Genomic DNA, 18,915 nt, shown 5'->3' with positions numbered 1-18,915 from the left:
CACATTTGATGTACTTTTAGGCCACTTAACCTGAGTATTTACATTTTATTTTACTTTAGGCCTATACTACTTTACTACAGGGAAGAATTGGGAAGTATTATATGTACGTTTCACCCCATCACATTCATTTGACAGTTATAGTTACTGGTTACTAGATTAAAACGTTCATGATTAAAAACATGATCAGTTCACCAAGTGTCTAGTTGGGGACCCCTGTCATGTTTCTGATGTCTATGAGTTGTAGCAGATCCACTACAGAGACAGTTCCCCTCTGAGCTTCTCAGATGGTTTCCTTTTAATAATCATTAAAGGCACAAAGATGTAAAATGATCCAGTATTTCACAAAAGAGCAAAGATTAGAGAAAAGTCTTAAACACTGAGAAAAGGTCTGTGCATCACATATGTTTTTTCCTCTGTCCCCTCCCATTAATCATCTCACCCCTGATTTATCTGCAGTGACCCTTCAGAGGGTCCCGACCCCTAGTCTGGGAACCACTGGACCAAAATTACATAACTGTATATAAAGCAGTTTAAATTATCACCATCTCGAGCAGGTACTACAGTGAAATTCTGCTTACACACTGACGCTTTAGTAATAATAATGTAATAATTATCATATCAGTCTTAGTATTCAGATTACTATAGTATACAGAGTACTTCATTGCAGGTAAAAATTAAAAGTACATACTGTAACTGTTAGCAGTAAAATACTTACAGGACAAGTATCAAAAGCAAAAATCTGTACCAGTGCATCATATTCTATAAAACCTACAAAGTAACATGTAGCTGCCAAATAGATGTTAAGTAGTAAAAAGTAAAATATTCCCTCTTAAGTGTCGTGGAATATAATTATAAAGTACCATTAAATGTAAATAAGTCAAATACAAAATTGTGTTGAGGTGCAGTAGGCTTTTTGAGTACTTCACTCTCAACCTCTACAGATCATAAGCAAATGTGATCTGGTGTGTGTGTGCATGCAAGTGAGCGTGTGTGTGTGTGTGTGTGTGTGTGTTAGCAACTTCTTCACAGTTGCATCCCTGACTATTGAAATGACACACACCATATTTAACCAGCCAAATAAGAAATTATGGACTAGCCGCCAACCAAACTATTAAAAAGGAATGAAAAAATACTTTTTGTTTGTTTTTTCTTAATCATTTAATTTTAACCACCTTCGTTGTGGTCTGACAGTTGTTTAAAGCTGCCTTTTCTGCACTGCCAGGTATGAATACTTATTTTTTTGCCAAAAAGATAATGAAACTTTAACATATTTAGTCTTGAATAACATTCAGCTTTAAAAAAAACCCAACATATGTAATATTTGTATAAGTGTAGAATAATGTCACAATGTCTTCCACAGCCTGGTAGATAATGGCATAAATCCCCTGAAACAAACTGACACAATCTCAGTTTCTTCAGTGGTAATTACAGCCGTGGTTACAGCCTAAGCAAAATGTGTGCGATTATCACAATTTATAGAACTGTGTATGTCTATGCTGGGGGTTGTGGCCCAAACATAAAGCAGAAATAAGTGTTTGTGTGTGGTAAAAGCTTCTAATCCACACATCACATCTGGACGGACGGTCAAGTGGAGTAAAAGGGGGGGTTGGGCTTTTCGCAGTGGACCCTGAATGAAACCAGCAGACTCTATCCATCAGTGAATTTCCTCTTTGACAACCAGGCTGAGATAAAACCTTCTCACTCTCACACACACACACACACACACACACACACACACACACACACACACACACACAGACCTCTGCTCCAATCTCCACCTTTCTGCCCTGAAGCTTCCACAGCATGCCACATGCAGGCACATACACACTCAGCGACAACATCAGTAATCAGCAGTTCAATCATGAGCAGGTGCACGTGTGTGTGAGTGACAGGGAGTGATGGTAGGCAAGGGGGATTAACACTAAATTGCACCTGAGGGAATTTTGACAAAATTATGTTTTCATTTTAATTACACTAATGCATCAAACACAAACATGAAGACTTGTTTTTTTTTTTTAACAACCATTTAATTTGTATGCACCCATTTTGTAGAAAAAAAAAAAAATCAATAACCTTCAGTTGTTCACTCATTAGTAACAAGACCCAACCGGTTCCATCTGTAAATTGACTTATAAAGCAGAAATAAAAGAGGTACATGACAGCTCGAACAGTGCCTTAAACTCAGGACAGCATCTTTTTTAACAGTGAGGACAGATCATTTCATCTAAATGAAAACAGTAATCAATAATACTAATAATTGAAAAGCAAATCAAGATATGAATCACTCAATTCTCACAGAGATGTTACCATGTCTGACACTCTCTCACACACACACACACACACACACACACACACACACACACACACACACACACACAGGAATGATTTTATACGTGAGGATGACAGACAGAGACAGACGCCACCAAGAACAGACATACTGTTTATAAAAGAAGGCAGGACAAAGTCAACCTCTCCTCATGTAGGGAGGACCTGTCCCCCTCAGTTTTCACGACTCGTACACGCAGAACAAAAGCACAGTTATGTTACTCTCGTGGCTGTATGTCCAGAATATTTTCAGCCAGGCTGGTGAGTTTGCAGTCCTCCAGTGCTTTGACCAGCCGGCTCAGCTTGGCCGCTCTCCCCTCCGCCTGGATGAAGCGGCTGAGCAGCTGATAGGCTTGCTCATACAGCCCTTCTCTCTCATACTCGTAGGCCAGGTTGTCTATGGCCGGACCCTTCAGAGCCCGGCAGCTTTTCCCCAGGGCCCTCCCTACATGTTTCCACTGACGGCCCACTCCGTTAGAAAAGCTCTGAACATCTGCTGCTGTCAGCATTCGGTCCTCTGATGGAACAAAGGATAAAGGATGAAGAAAAAAACATTAATGTAAACTATACTTAACTGTGATTAATTAACTACGATTTATGTGCAAACAGTAAAAGTTTCCCAGAATAAATTACAGATCTGCAGTCTTAACCTTGAAGGACATTAACAGATTTTGTACAGTAGCAGCTTTTTCCCATTAACAATGCATTAAAGTAGCAGTATTGGTTGTTTTTTTGCCACTTGGGGACAGTGGAACAAACACAACACTGACATATTACCACACAATAAAGTACCTAATTCACACATCCAGAAGATACAAAGCAACATTCGCATGTATTTGAAGTAGGGTTTCTTTTTTTATGCCTTTATTGGATAGGATAGTAAAGTCAGATGGGAAACGCTGGGATAGAGAGCAGGGGAATGACAACAGTCAACAGTCCGGCCAGCCAGTGAGTCAAATCAGGGACTCACTACTCAGGGCATCTGCGACCTCGTGGTAGGCGCTCTAACAATTCAGCTATCGAAACACCCCTGAGGTCTTGTTTCTAAGTCCAATAACCACTGCCATTTTTGCACTGTTTGGGTCACTAACAATTTTTGAGGAAAATATATTTTGAATACAGACTCAAAGTCTGTACCAGATCTTTGCTGCTTAAAAATAAGAAAAATAAAAAAAAAATAAAAAAATAAAATAAAATAAGAAATTTCAGTAGATATCTCTAGTGGCTAGTATCTCTATTTTCCCACTGTCCCTTGTCCCATCAAAACCACCATCATCAATTTACAAATCCCACAAGACAAAGTTAATGTGAGGTTGGTTATTTCATTTCAGTGTTAAGAGCTGCTCCTCTGTTGCAGCAGCCCTCTGGACTATATTCTTAATTTTACTCACAATACTGAGGTGTTTGACAAGTTTCACAGCTTGAGGTTTAAAGTGGTTGCTTTGAAAAAATGCCAACACATTTTGTTCACAGTTGCATTCATATAGTTGCAGCTACATTAGCTTGAAACCAGGACAGGCAGGACTGTTGGAGGCCTTGAAGGAGGGACTCAGGGAACACAAGTCTCTTATGCCAGATACAGTAGTTTGTCTGAGGAAGCTGAATCTAAATCTAAAACCCAAAAATCAAGTAAATAAGAAGATCAAATTCACTTTCAAGTGCCTCATCAGTTAATGTTGACTTAACAGTTCATTATGACCTCGACAAATCTAAATCAATGCAACCCAAATACATTATCTGCAGGCGCTAATCTCTTCCCATAGACTGACCGTCAGTTTATAAAAGGTTGGATTAGAGAGTCCCCTGACAGCAGCGCTGAATTCATATGCTGTAAGAAAATCTAATGCAGAACAATCAATCAGCAAAGATGAATGTTGTGAAAACGGGAACTTCTCAGATTAAAAAAAGTTGCTTTTTGACTGCAGATCAACAACTCTCAATCTCTGCAACCTGATGTTCACTATCATGGATCACATATTACAACCTTGTCTCTGCTATTTCCCTGTAACACACTGTTGAAATAAACTGAACCGAATGGCTGACTGAAAGATAATAAATCAGTATAAAATGAAAAGAAAATGACTGGAGGTGATGTAGTGTGTCATATGGGCTTTAGGTGAATCTATTAAATTTCATCAAGCACCTCAAACCGAAGGAAAAAAATCTCTTTATCTGATAAACATTTTAGTCTCCACTTTTTCAGCTAGTGAAGGACGCACTACACAAGACTCAAAAGTAAAAAAAATGGTCATCTTGACTCACCAAACACTTTATTCTGAAACTTGAAGCAGTTGCTGGGGACAGAAGGCTCTTCCTGTGTGATGACGGTGGATTGTGGGGCAGGACCAAGGGCCTGACTCTGCAGCTGCTCCTCCAGACGATCGATCTCTTCATCGCGCAGGCGCTCCGGCTGATACAAAATGACAAAGATCACTTAAATTGAATAAAATGAATGAGAACATTCAGGTTACGCTCTTTCTGAGAGCAGCTAAAATTACTTTTGTTTATGTTTGAGTGAACGTCCTGACACCACAGGACTCCCCTGTTCTCCACCTGTGCTTTATTCATCAAGACAAGAGTTCACACACTGACTCCCACTTACCTATGAAAATTAGAGAAATAAATACTGACTCTGTGTCCTATCTCTACACTACACTCTAACTGTATACAGAATGAACCACATTGACTTCATTCGTGAAACTTAGTGACAGACAACTGGAGACACAGCTGCTGGAGTTGCTGTAACTCTTAATGAGCTGCCAATATTAATTAATTTTCTTTTCATGTTCTTTGGCAAAGTTTAATCTTGTAGTTTTGTGCTGTTTAGTGAGCAATGGTTTTTCTTCTTGGACACTGTCCATGGAGTGGACTTTATGCAATGTCCTTTACACTGTCTGATCAGTCACTGAAACAGATGACTATTGTACCAAGTCAGAAGCACTGATCCGTCCATTTTTTAATGCAAGGTTGTGTAAATAGTGATTATGCGTGGCATCATTTTTTTTTAGGTCAGCCACTGAGCCTTCTGTTATTGGTAGTGTGACTCCTCCTATACCTTCTCACCACTGCTACAGCTGCGTTTAACCTTATGATCAGTAGGCTGTTGTTGTTCTTGAACCTTCTCCATTCTTTATAAAGTCTCTTAGTTTCTTACCATGTGGAGCCGTGATGCACTAGACACACCCCAGGGCAACAGTGAGGAAGCTTCGCTGTTCACAGGTTCTTTTATAACCTTGTTCATGCAGTTTGCTTTAACTAGAAATCACAGGTGTGATCAGTTATATTGCAGCTGGTGAACTCACCTCTGTTGCATTGAGGTTGTGCTTTCAATGTAGTTGTATCTAACTTGTCTGTTTTTACTTATACATAAGGTCAAATACACTATACTTCAACTTAAAAATAATGTGATTATTGTAAGATGGTACATTTTTGAATAATTTAACATTTTAGTGATATTTTGCAGGGTCTATTCAGTTTTACTGTATACTGCATTTGTTAGACGAGTGTGAAAAACAATAAGGTACATGCTCCTAGAAACCACATCTTAAATGTCAACTTCAAATAACAATAGAGGGATGGATACAGTCACGTTTTACTGATGTGAATATGAATACATTGTCAGGCTGAATAAAAGAAGTGAAAAGAATAAACAGAAATAGGGAGCATACCTGTGAAAGGTGGATGTGCTGTAGGCAAAGTTCCAGCTTGTCCAGATAGAGATCCAGGATGTGTGTGCTGGCCTTGAGCTGGGTTTCCACTGTTAACTCTTGGGGCAGAGCAAGAAGCCGGCAGGCGTGTTGCGAGAGAGACTGGCGCACTGCTCCAGAGCTGTAGCTCTCTAGGAACTGCTGACATGCTGCCACGTCCACAAACTTCACCTCCACCCCCAGGAAGGGATCAGCGTCATGGACCTTCAGTATCTCGTAACCCCCCAGACCTCCTGCAGAATCTGACCATGGAAAATGCTCATTAATAAAAGATGAAGAAAATGCATTTATGCAATTATAAATGCTTCTTCCATCTTAATTAGCATACTACACATGCCTAATAGGTCCAAACAAAAATGCCAGTGCTACCTATAAGTGTCAGCTTGATGACTTTGAAAATGATGAACTTTCCCTGTTGGTCTTTGTAGAGAGAGAGCAGGTTCACACGGGGGCAGAGCGACTGCAGAAACATAACTGCACACCCTGTCCATGGCCCACGATCCACAGTCTTGTCCGCCATTCTCTGAACACAAATTGAGACACATGGGACATGGTTCGACTAGTGAGCAGACAATATCAAAGCATCCTCTGTGACAAAAACAAGTCTACAAAGACACTAAAATTATATAGTGATGAGTTAAAGCAAAAGAAGCATTAGTGTGTCGAGCTGCTGTAAAATACCCTGGAACATCATACATAACAATGACTGGGGCTGAAGATGCTGCCATGTCATTGTCCCCAACAGTATCTGTTGGACCCATTAACTTCACACATGTAAAAAGACCCTGAGGGGTTTTACAAGTAATCAAATAGCCTCCTGTGACACTGAGATTTCTGAAGTTCAAGAATTTACCATCCTCTCAATTATCATGTGCATTTTTCATTGCCTTCACAGAGAAATCAGGACGCTTTCCATTCCCATTAAACATTTAGATTTTACCACATTTTCTCCAGGGATGTCAGGGTTCCAGGTTCCCTCTCTCCTATCAAAAGTCAATTAACTTTTTCTCTGTTTTTTTTTAAGATGTCTCATTACACTTTCAGTTTTAGTTTGCTTGTGTATCCTGGGGTCAGTGAACTGTTCAGGGGACTGACAAAGTCTTTTTTTTATTTCCCCCGTCTGTATGACTGCTGTATAGTCTTACACCATTTCTCCTCTGTAAAGTGGGTTGATCAATACAACTGGGTTTATCATAAGTGACTGCTTTTATAACAAAGTTGAAGGCTTTTTGATAAGTATTATTACATAATACTATAACCATACCAGATTATAAGATTAAAAAACTTAAACCCCCAAAGATCAACACTGCCAAAAGATTAAGATTGGATTAGATAATATTTGAGAATGGACTTCTGAGGGACCCAGGTAGAGCGCTTTCTAAGGGGCATACAATGTATTAGATGATTATTTGATAATCAGTAAATCAATTGTCAACTATTATGATAATTGATTGAGTCACCAAACACTCGCTGGTTCCTCAGGATTTTCTGCTTTTCTCTGTTTTCTATCATTGTAAATTAAACATCACAAAATTTGGTCTGTTTGTGGAAGAAAAGACCTCACCTGTGGCTCTGTTAAATTGTGATAGCATGATATAAACTAAAAGATTAATCAACCTCGCAAAAAATTATCAATAGATTAATAGCACACCAATATATTTTTTTTTTAAAAACGAATGGTGACAAAAACATCTCAGTTACACGGCACATAGCACTGACTTCTTCATCAGATCCTGAACTTGAGACGTGATAAACTGCTGTTAAATATATCTGTCCTTTCATCTGGTGCAGAAGATACAGTTTCCAATGACTTCTCACCAAGTGATGAGAAAAATAAATCATATAACCTCCTCACTAAATCCAACTGCCTGGACCAGACACAGCCAAAAATATGTTTATTCCTGGAGTTAAAACCACTTCTGTCGTAGTGGTCCCTGGTTGTTGTGGCCTCACTCCACCTTATCCTTTTTTACCCCAACCTCCCTTTGAAACCCTCATTACATAAAAACATGTTTAATCTCAGTCCTCCCCTCCCCCAGTCCAGCCCCTAACTCCTGTGCTCTGGATGAACCACTGAAGCCTGCTAGGTCTCTCTTGGTGGTGTCTCCATGCACAGGATGCACAGCGCTCTGCGTGGAAAGAGCATCCTCTCAGCTGGATTATATGCATGTCCTCATATTTCACTAATACACAGTATGTTTGGCTACTGGGTCTACAGGAATCTCCACAACTTAGCCAGTATGTAATTATATGCTATCCTATCTACCGGTACTCTGGAAGTATACTGTGAGATTAATTCACCAGCTGTATGAGGATTAAGTGATCATCAGGAGCTTAAAATATATCATTTAGCTTTTGCTGCCAAAAGACAACCTCTAGTATTCCCTGGACAGTCCGTCTGACATTCAGGTGAAAAAATAATTGATTCACACATGAACTTGCTTCCACAAATTAATCATTTCACCTCACTGTGATGATCTTGTTTGTTTTCACCTGTTTTGTATTGTCTTTAGTGTTTGATAGCTCCAGAGTTAAACTAACGATGTAGATAACGGCTTGATATGAAGTGAACTCACACACAATCAAATATAAATAATTGTAGGGCTACCACTAATAATTCTTTTCTGATTCAAAATGTGATGAAGCACGTAATCCATAAAATGTCAAAAAGTTGTGACAGTTGTCAAAGTTGACATGTTCAAATTGCTCATTTTGTCCAACCAACAATTTATAATGATATATAATCAGAGACAAGTAGAGCTCTCACATTTGAATATATAAAATATATACAAAGATGGGACCAAAAGTTGGACATTTGGGACCACCTGTATATATACTGAATATACGTAGAAAGATTTACTAGTCAGAGTAATCTTTCCTCCTGTCCATACTGGCCACAAAGAGATGTTTTCCTTAAGGCACTGGCGTGATTTCACCAGGAACTGTCTGTTCTATAAACCACAATTCGACAGACAAGGTAAGTGACAACAATGAATCACAACAAGGAACCTATATCATGACCACAGGAGAATGTACCGCACTAAAATAATTGATCACTTAATCAATCAACAGAAAAATTGTCAACACAAAAGCAAAATGGCCTTTATAAAAGTGAATTCAAAACATCAGCTGAAGCTAATATGAGGCTTCAAGTAATCTGTGTTCAAGTCAGTATCTTCCAACGTTTTTTTTTTTTTTATTCCTTTTGCGTGTTCAAAGATTTGTGTTCTTGCTGAGCTGCAGAGGACACAGAGCAACACAGAGGGATCTTCCTACAACAAGGCAGTAGCTTTGAAAATATTCACTAAGTTTGTCTAAGCCTCACAGTTGAAGTTTAGAAAGGATTTTTGCAAAGAATGAGGGCTGTGGATTTTATCCTCCATCAGTTAGACATTAGGAGGAGATGTCTTTACAGCCAGTGCGGACAAGAGGAACATACAGTGAATATTAATGCTTTCAACATACATGAACGTGTATTGTTTTAAACAAAACTTTTTTTTAAAAAAGTGAACCAAGCCTTTAAAGTATCATAGTTTTAGAAGGTAAAACTTTACTTCAAGTCCACTTTTAAGCATGAGAAATATATAAACATTTAACAAATGGCTTCTAACATGATATAATGTGTTATAATATAAAATAATGACATTAATCAGTTTTTATCAATGTGAAGTATGAGTGAATGCGTATTACTTTTCCAATTCAGACTAATATTATTAATTACTTTGTAGTGCTACAATTCCAACTACTACTACAATTACTACTACAATATTAGTACAATATTGTCATCATCTGTTTACACACCGGCCTTACAACACTTACAACTGCATTAAAGTGTGTTACAAACCACTTATGCTGAAAAGGATACATTCAATGGACAAATAAATTACTAAATAGATAAATAAATCAAAATTTCAGCCAACTACTTTTCTGTTAATCGACTAATCAATTAATCTACTATTCTTTCTCCGTCTCTAAAGCATTGGTTGGTTACTGGGTAAATAATAAAACTGACATGTACAGTGGGAGTAAATAGGAGCCCAATAACACATTTCAGGGTGTTAATCCGGCCAGGCGTACACGTGATTTATGGCTATAACACGTGAAGTTAGCTAGTTACCTGCACCAGGTGTGATTTTTTTGTTTCAAGAATTTTATACCTGTATTGTAGTTTGATTCGGCCAACCGGAGACAGCAGCCTGTCTACTTGATAACTCTCACATTTCAAAGAGTTATGTTAGAAAGATGAAAACATGAAGGGATTTTGGTGTGTTTTGGAGAGAGAGTACGGTTCGTGTGGGTAAACCTCACGTTCAGCAGACTCAACTGCCGTAAAACATCGGCCAAACAAACGGTTGAAGTGTTTATTGAACAGCTCTAAGACACCGGAGCAGGCAGACATGTTGTTGTTTTGATTGAGTGCGAAGGAAATCTTAGTTAAAGTCGGTACAAACTTACCTTAAAACTTTGTTATATTGTTCGCTTACGCTTCTTCCTGAGAGATCACACCCACTGACACATTGAGAACTTCCTGGCCACCCATTGGCTGAGCAGAAATAAAAACGCGCTCTGATTGGTGGAAATAAACAACATGCCGCCCGGGGAAAAAATCATGACAGGAAGGAAATGTTTTTTTCTTTACGTTTTTTTTTTTTTTTTTTTACTGTAGACATTCATATGTAGGCCAAAGCATTTCAATTACATATCTTTGAACTGTTGTGATTACCAACGTCTGAAACATTATTATTGAAGTGGTAAAACGGATCAGTGAAGCGATTTAAGGCGACAGGCTGCTTGGTCTAGTGAAAAAAACTGTGATTGATTTAGTTTAAAAGCTGTATTTTCTCTACTTCCCTGTGTAAGACGTACAGGCCCCATGTTTCTGTGGTTATATAAACTGTTTCCACTCATGTTAACTGATTAACTGCTGAAAAACCCTAAAAATGCAAAGGAGGTCATTACATGGCCACATTCACCTCCTGAGGGGCCCTGTGGAAGAATTTTAACAAATTTGTAATTAATCAAATGATGTAGACCCAAATAATAGAGTAAACCTGGTGCTTGTAATCCAGCCTTGGGACAGAAGATATGGCTTTGACAGACCAATTAAGTGACAACAATGAATTACAAGAGGAACTTTTAAAAGTCAGTGGTACTGTAATGAGTGGTCAATTAATCAATTAGTCGATTGACAGAAATTTTCTCACCAACTATTTTGATAACTGAATTTCAGTTTGTCAAATGTGAGGATTTTTTGTTTTTTTTCTCTGTTTTATATCATTATAAATTTAATATCTTTGAGTATGGACTGTTGGTCAGACAAAACAAGCAATTTGAATTTTTCTAACAAATAATTGAGTAAATGATTAATCCATAATAAAAACAATAATTAGTTACAACCTTAGTAGTGGCATTTCAGCATGCATTCTTTATGGAGACATACCTGACATCATTTTCTTGGCAAACATTACAGAATAACAAATAAATAAATTGCCATGGAAGAGGTTTTGCCAGATTCATGTTACATGTTAGATTCAGGTACATGTTGGAAGAGGGAATACATATTTGCTGGATAAATTGATAACAAAAGGATTCTTAAAAACATATTGCCATGTGATAGAATTTACCTTAAAATGTGTTCGGAAAAAATGATTCTTCACATCCACTGACTAGGATAAACATGTTTACCGTGTTAAAAGCAGAAAAATTCTAATTCTTAATCTTTTAATTTTATTTACAGCAGGAACCAGACCGTTTCACTTCTCGATTTAGTGAAATGGATGGAGAAGTCTGTCTCATCCCATCCACTGGCACTTCTCACACACTTGTGTCAACTGCAATAACAATGACAGTTAAACCAAGATCTTAAATTTTGCAATTTGCACGAAAGGGGAGCTGTCTAGTTTTACTGAAAAACCTAAGCTGACTGTCAATTTGCAAATGGGTTTACCTGGGCAATATCAATTAAATATAATAATAATATAATAATTTGTCCAAGAGTAACTGGTGTTTTAAAATGTACATATCACATAATGAAGATGAAATAAAGATGTAAAGAAACCCACACGATAGATATGTATATTTATTCATAATACACAAAAGAAAAGTCATAAAATGCTCTGCAGGTTGAAGTGCCTGCAGAATCAGAGGAGCTTTTTTGGTTGACATGTTTGACAAATTTGAGGGTTTCTTTGTCTCTGTAGACGAGGGCGAGGGAGTTGTCCTCTGGATAAACTGTCAGAAGCTGTGAAGAGGATGAGAACAGGGCAAATGATGAGAAGTGTTGCCCACACATGTACAACTGCACTTCATACTTTGACCAGCACTCACCTCCTCGTCCTCTTCATTAGCAACATAACATGTGAAGCCCCCAAACTCTGACTGCCAGTCTATGAAACACAAAGTTTTATAACATTGATCATTTTTTCTTGTGGTTGTGTGTGTGTGTGCGTGTGTGTGTGTGTGTGTGTGTGTATTCACCTGCACAGCCAAAGGGTAAAACAAGATCCAGAGCGTACTCTGCCCGTGCTGCCTCCCCATCATGCAGCAGAGTGTAGCCGCCATGAGACCATCGACGCACTTCACCACAACATACAGGTGTGCTCAGCTCTGAAGAATACACACAGGTCAAAACACACAAACACGGCTGTATCAACCTGTGGCTGAAGAAACCAACTCACAGTGACACACACACCTTTCGCTCTGCTTGCATTTGCTGATGGGGATTCGGTCGAAGATCCCGTGGCTTCTCCATCCCGCACGTCCTCTTGCTCCTTCTGCTCTCTCTCGTCATCGTCATCAGTAGGACACAGGTAGTGCAATCGAAGGCCAGTGAAGTTGGAGAGGAGCAGGAAGAAAGCCTCTGAACGAAGCAGCTCCCAGCATGTGCTCACACACTGGGGCAGGGTGTCCAGAGAAGCCACTTCATAGCATCTGCGTGCACAAAGATAAATCTTAAAAATATGCTCTCCAACACAGAACCATGTCAAATGATCTGTGAAGCATGACGCACCTCTTATTGGGCGGACCTCTCCTCGTCCACTGAATCTGAGCATGTCGCAGTGCCTCACCCAGCTCCCTGAACTTCTCCTCCTGAAGACAAACACATAATCAGTCCACAAGAACTCATGGACACAGGCGAGGCAGAGAAAACAAGTAAGACGTTACTTTGAGAAAGTCTTTGAGCTGTATTTCAGAGCTGTCCTCAAACTCCTCCTGAATCTGCTCTTGATAGGAAATGTCCAGATACACTGGATTGACCCACTCCAGTAGCAGCGTCTCCTGTCATCAACACATAAACACAACAAACTCATAAACAGCAATGTAGGCTGTCTATTACTGCTATATGTTGTTTTTATGTACATCAGTTTTTGTTTGACAAAACAAACTATAACATGTCATCTAGCTGTCAAGTTGCTGGTAGGAGGATTTTGTTACCTTTAAACAGGGCAAGGCAAGTCATTTCCTCCAGTTTTCAGGCTTTATGCTAAGCTAAGCTAACAGACTGCTATAAAAAAAATATGGAACTATTCCTATGGAGATGGTAAAATGACACCCAACTCACATCTCTTGGTAAGTGTGGACTCCTTGGGACGGGAGGCTCTATGTGGCGAGGAGGACGCTCCAGAGGCGGTCCATGAAACCAGCCACTCAGAGACAGACGACACTTATCCTGTGACAAAACTTCTGACACCTGGAAAACCACAACACACGCTTAAGATTTCAAATCGCAGTTTCTTCTTTGGTGTAACAGCAATTTACACGGTTGCAACAGGAGTTAAGACGTTTATGGTAGGGCCTGGAATTATTTGCTAAGTGCAATGTGAAATAAATGTCAATTTCTTTACATATTTCTCACATTTTTTGTCACCACTTCCTGGCAGTATATAACAATCATTTCTAATAATATAATTAATAAATCATTAAACATAACCTGGACCCAGATAAGCAGCAGAAAATGAATGGATGGATGGATGGATGGATAGATGGATGGATAGATTAACCAATTAAAAATAACTAACAATGGGATTGGGATTGTCCAGCCAGGTTTTGCTAAAATCACATAATAGGACAATACAAAAAAGGCCAGAGGGTTCTTACTTGGTGAAAGGACACTGGAGACACTTCAAAGAGGACAAGTGTGTTCCAAGAGGGGACGAGCGACTTCACTATACTCTGTGGCTGGAAATTACCTGATGACAAAGGTGAAAAACATACAAGACTTCTGTTGTCTAAAAGCATAGAAATGCACGCACGCACACGCGCACACACACACACACACGCGCGCACACACACGCGCGCACACACACACACACACACACACACACACACACACACACACACACACACACACACACACACACACCAAGTGGGATAATCACCATCTGTTGTGTATAGATCGAGGGTTCCCCCGTCGCTGCTCTGCCACGGAGGCACAAGATACAGAATGAAAGCCACACGTCTTCCCTCCAATTCATCATCGTGACACAAAAGAATATCTAGACAGACGACAGAGCATGATATGTTTAAAAAAGGAAAAAGTCAGAACAGATTAGTCATCAAAAGAAACAATCATAAGAGCCTAAAAGTGTATCAGTCCTTCCTGCTGGTGTTTTAGTACCAAGCTCACCTGTGTATTCATATCTGGCACAAGAAATATCCACTGTGGGCTCCAGTTCAACCCCTAACACTTCGCTGAGCCAGGAACGGAAACGCCCAAACAGTGCTACCCTGAAAACAGTGATACAGAAAAATATATACTATATTACACTGTGAAATCCTGTATTGTATTGTATGATAAAGCTGAACCTGACTTCTTAGAGGTCTCACCACACAGACAGATTGTTCAGCTGCCCGAAAGCCTACCATGACATTTTGTTGTGACATAAATAATAGATGATGACAAGAGGAGGCCGTTATTGTGCATTTAATGACCGTGTTTATCCCCCTAGGCTGTATTTCTTCAGTAGGTTTAATATAGGAAAGGTTTGTACATTATTTTGATATCTGGGTACTGTGTGAGTCTCCAAGGTGTAGTCTTGGAATCAGACATGACACCCAGCTAATATTCTCCCTGTTTTCTTTCTTGGACTTGGCTCTGGCAGGTGTGCTAGCTCTTACTGCTCCATAATCAATAACAGCTTTGTTTTGTAGTCATTTCTTTAAAATCCTCCAACATTTACGCAGTTGCAGCGACTGTGTGTTATCTTTGTGTTCACTACCAAGTTCAGCAATGTAACCAGACACAAGAAGAAACAGTCCTTCCTTTCAAAAGAGGATTTCATTGACTGTTGTGCTCACAGGTGATTAGCTGCAGCTGAATCCATTTTCCATGATGTTTGCTCAGGCCCAAGGTTAAGGCTGACTTTGAGAATCATCAGCACTAAATGGGGGAAGTATACTAATAAATTTAGTGGCAGATGTAAACTCTGGCTCCACCTGGTGGAGCCGATACATATACCTCAAAATGTGTCACTACCCTTTGGGCAACATGAGCATCTCATTATTTTGATTCATATGCTGCCAACATGAAACCTCTTATTTGACTTTTCGTATTTTTTAGTAGTTTAACCAAATGAAGACCTGATGAACTGAGAATGAGCTCTGTCAATTTCTAGATACAAAATTAGGTCTGATACACAGTCATCTATCTCAAGTGTGTCTTTGTTGAATATGAATATGCTGTGCACACCATTTTTTTTCAAAAGGAAAGGGTTTTCGGGGGTAAAAGTATGTTTAGATCTTATGTATAGCACATATCCTCAGCACTGCATTTACAGCACTGACATCTGCACCGAGTTAAAACAAAAAAGACAATTTCAGCTGTTGTAGCAGGTTGAGTTAAAGTAGAGCAAAAGTTGTTTAAAGTGAGGTGGCTCATTTTGTCAGGTAAGGATATACACTTAGTGACCACTTTATTAGGTACACCTGTGTGATCTAATACAATCCAGTACAACTGTTCTGCTGTAAAGTCTACTTTTATGATGCCTGTAATGTTCAGGTCATGGAGGTATTGATCCAATTACATGTTTTAGTATTGAAGTCATAGCTAGTGATGGTGTTGTATTGGACTGCATTATATTCAGAAGTGTTTCTAATGTTCTGCCTCCTTCGTGTACGAAAATGAGAAGGACAAACAATTACGAACACTTCTTATTATAGTATAGTCCACCTCTAACTATGACTTCAACAATGAATATGTGATAATGTCACCAAAAACTGAACATAATACATTTCTTAAAAATGGAATTTATGGCATAACTGAATTGCATTATATTGTACATGTGAACCTAATAAAGAGTGCAATGTCTATCAAAATGAAGTATCAAGTTGTGCTGAAGAATGAGGAATTTGATTCTGCCGTGTGGTTAAAAAAGGAACAAATTCAAAATGACCTACATTTTCACAGCAGACATTGTGACTTTTCAAAGAAGGAAAACCGCAAGTGTAATTAATAACATTAGCAATGGCTCCATTCCAGTAAATGTCTCCATAAGCCACCACAGTGAGCGAGCATGACCAGTACCAGAGTCCTGGAACTGGCTCAGTGAAATAAAATGCAAAATGTCTGCTGTGAGAAAGGCCTACAACATGGCCTGGCTGTGAAGAAAAGGAGGTCATTCTGTCAGATAGGAAATACTGACTACAACAGATTACCAGTGGAATAAATGTGCTTTAAATTATGTTATGTTTGTGTGTGGTAGGAATCATGAGGAACTGCAGATCAGGGAATAGAGCACTTGAGATTAATTAGCTGTTAATTATTGGGTTGGTGGTTTAGTCACAGCTCTTGACACCAACCTGCTCCAAATGAGTGAGAAAAGTGAAAGAGTCTACCAAATGAATGTAAAGTGACATGTCTATCAGAATAGACAAGCTAAATAAAAGTGCATAAAAACAAAGTATCTCTTTTCATCAAGTTTTTTTATAGATAATGTTCTACCTGACAAAATGAGCTACCAGTTTTATTCCACTTGTAGTTCATCCTGAAACAGCAGCTCAAATCATATAAACACCAACTATTATCCACACTTCACCTTTTCTAAACATCTATCCACTGAATAACTTTACCACAAGAAGAAAAATCTCACACCAACTCACATTGGGTCTGTCGTATCGAGTGCACAGACACGAGAACACGAGCTATGTCTCACCTCAGTCCTGCGATGTGTGGCTCTGTTCTCTTCCTCAAGTCATCTGACTGGATTGGAACAACAACAAAGTAAAGGCATCATCAAATAACAACACAAACACACTGGAATAAATCCCTCAGAGGACCAGTTTGATCGTTACCTGTTTAAATTTGTAGAGATCGTTTGACTTCTCATGGAAGTTGAGCTCCAGAAGTTCTCTCTGCAGGTTCTCTACGAAGGTCTCGCTGCCAAGGAAGTTCTTGATGATGCAGTGAGGGAAAGGGTGACAGTCCAACTCCAGATCCCCTGCATAAAAATAACAACAGGAAATGTGTCCGACTGAGCTATTTCACATATAAGTGTGGCTTGACAAAAATCTTTGAGATGTATCAGGTATGGTATATCAGCCAGTATTCATTTTTTACACAATAATTCTTTAGTTTTTGTCTACTAGAGAATTGTGACAAAGATTCACACTGAGCGAGACATTTTCCAGCAAAAAAAAAAACCCCTCAGTGCTCTCTCCTGTCAAAACGATTTTATGTCAACACTGCTTCTAAATTACTTCAAGCATACCTGAAATTATTTATCAGCCAACATGTACACCGTTGTTGATATAACTGTGATAAGATCAGCTGGTTTCAGTCAGGCAAACCAGCCAAACAGTCTCGAGGCAGCTACAAAATCTAAACTTTATGAAAAATACATGGTCAACTCTCAACCCAGAATACTAGAAGAAAACTGGGCAGCTATCACTAAGAGAGAGAAAAACTTGAGACTAGAGAAAAACTAAAACTAGAGAGATATGTCAGGAAAAAACAACAAGACAACAAAAACACAAAAGAAAGCGCTGACCAGACGTTGTTTTTCCAGCTGGGTTATGTGTAAGATTTAAGATTTATGGGGGGGGGGGGGGGTTTCTTTAGCCTACTTGTTTACATCCTCACCCAGGCTGCAGTGGGTCCTCCGGCTCCACGCCTCCTTCACCGCACTCTTCACCTGGTCGTCCTCCACAGCTGAACCAAGTTCTGCTGTTTCTTCGCTCTTCTTCTGTTTTTTCTTCTTGTCACTTTTGCCGACCTCGTCCTGTCGTCGTTTGGAGGCCATTGAGGAAGCTACCCGGTGAAAACCCGAGGAAACACACAGTTTAAAAAGAGCTTTGACAACATTAACACTGGCAACGTGTGTACGTGTGAAACGGCCCGGGCGTCGCGGGTAGATGACGTTTTTAAAACTCATACACGCCCTGAGTACAAACTGTCAGGCAGCAGCGTGGAAAACAGACAAAAATGATATTTTATCTCGAATTTAAATGTCTGTTAAAGCTGGAGTACGTATGAAGTAGAAAACTGCGATTTACTGGTAAATAATTTGATTTGTTAGGTAAACATGTAAACATTTAAAGGTTAAATCCCAAAGGAACAGATAGAAGAATGGACAAAATCTATTTAAATCGATTCAGTGTTTGAAGGACAGAAAACCATAAAACTTTTCCTCAACTTCACTGAACTTCTTTATGTGCTTATTATTGTTGAATTTCTCGAAAGCAAGGAAATTATTTTAGCCAAGTTCTTAATTCAGAAATGCAAATACGATGTGGAGTGCAACCTTGTTCAGATGCATTCAAGAATGAAATGAAGGGTATATATATGGTTTCAGCTAACCTCTTTTTGTTCATTGTTGGTTTATTCGTATATTACATTGCACTTGTCTGTCTGAACCATGCCCGGTACAGAGGGAGAGACGGACAGTTA

The 18,915-nt window shown here is 39.1% G+C and overlaps 2 protein-coding genes across 2 annotated transcripts; both read right to left on the bottom strand.

Annotated features, from left to right (window-relative positions):
• Positions 1–2,025: 2,025 nt before the first annotated feature.
• Positions 2,026–10,538, bottom strand: tradd (TNFRSF1A associated via death domain). Its single transcript, XM_022744543.1, has 5 exons — positions 10,488–10,538; positions 6,402–6,555; positions 5,994–6,274; positions 4,588–4,735; positions 2,026–2,842 (listed from the first exon to the last, which is right to left on the bottom strand). Exons 2-5 carry the CDS (start codon positions 6,550–6,552, stop codon positions 2,544–2,546), a joined length of 879 nt encoding a protein of 292 aa, XP_022600264.1. The 5' UTR covers positions 6,553–6,555; positions 10,488–10,538; the 3' UTR covers positions 2,026–2,543.
• Positions 10,539–12,104: 1,566 nt separating this feature from the next.
• ogfod1 (2-oxoglutarate and iron dependent oxygenase domain containing 1) lies at positions 12,105–18,369 on the bottom strand. Its single transcript, XM_022743781.1, has 13 exons — positions 18,109–18,369; positions 17,322–17,467; positions 17,183–17,229; positions 14,659–14,759; positions 14,411–14,527; positions 14,130–14,221; positions 13,594–13,722; positions 13,197–13,310; positions 13,042–13,121; positions 12,724–12,962; positions 12,510–12,638; positions 12,360–12,418; positions 12,105–12,273 (listed from the first exon to the last, which is right to left on the bottom strand). Exons 1-13 carry the CDS (start codon positions 18,266–18,268, stop codon positions 12,112–12,114), a joined length of 1,575 nt encoding a protein of 524 aa, XP_022599502.1. The 5' UTR covers positions 18,269–18,369; the 3' UTR covers positions 12,105–12,111.
• Positions 18,370–18,915: the final 546 nt, after the last annotated feature.

Source organism: Seriola dumerili, unplaced genomic scaffold, assembly GCF_002260705.1.
Source record: "Seriola dumerili isolate Sdu_G_001 unplaced genomic scaffold, Sdu_1.0 BDQW01000003.1, whole genome shotgun sequence".
Classification (NCBI taxonomy): domain Eukaryota; kingdom Metazoa; phylum Chordata; class Actinopteri; order Carangiformes; family Carangidae; genus Seriola; species Seriola dumerili.
This window is presented reverse-complemented; position numbering and strand designations above follow the sequence as displayed.

Coding starts and splice junctions, on each gene's coding strand:
- tradd (XM_022744543.1), bottom strand. CDS start 6,552: ATGGCGGACAAGACTGTGGATCGTGGGCCATGGACAGGGTGTGCAGTT. Junction 6,275..6,401: donor CATCAAGCTGACACTTATAG/GTAGCACTGGCA, acceptor TTCCATGGTCAG/ATTCTGCAGGAGGTCTGGGG. Junction 2,843..4,587: donor GTTTCAGAATAAAGTGTTTG/GTGAGTCAAGAT, acceptor TTGTTCCATCAG/AGGACCGAATGCTGACAGCA.
- ogfod1 (XM_022743781.1), bottom strand. CDS start 18,268: ATGGCCTCCAAACGACGACAGGACGAGGTCGGCAAAAGTGACAAGAAG. Junction 13,723..14,129: donor CTCCAGTGTCCTTTCACCAA/GTAAGAACCCTC, acceptor GTGGTTTTCCAG/GTGTCAGAAGTTTTGTCACA. Junction 12,274..12,359: donor CTAATGAAGAGGACGAGGAG/GTGAGTGCTGGT, acceptor TCCTCTTCACAG/CTTCTGACAGTTTATCCAGA.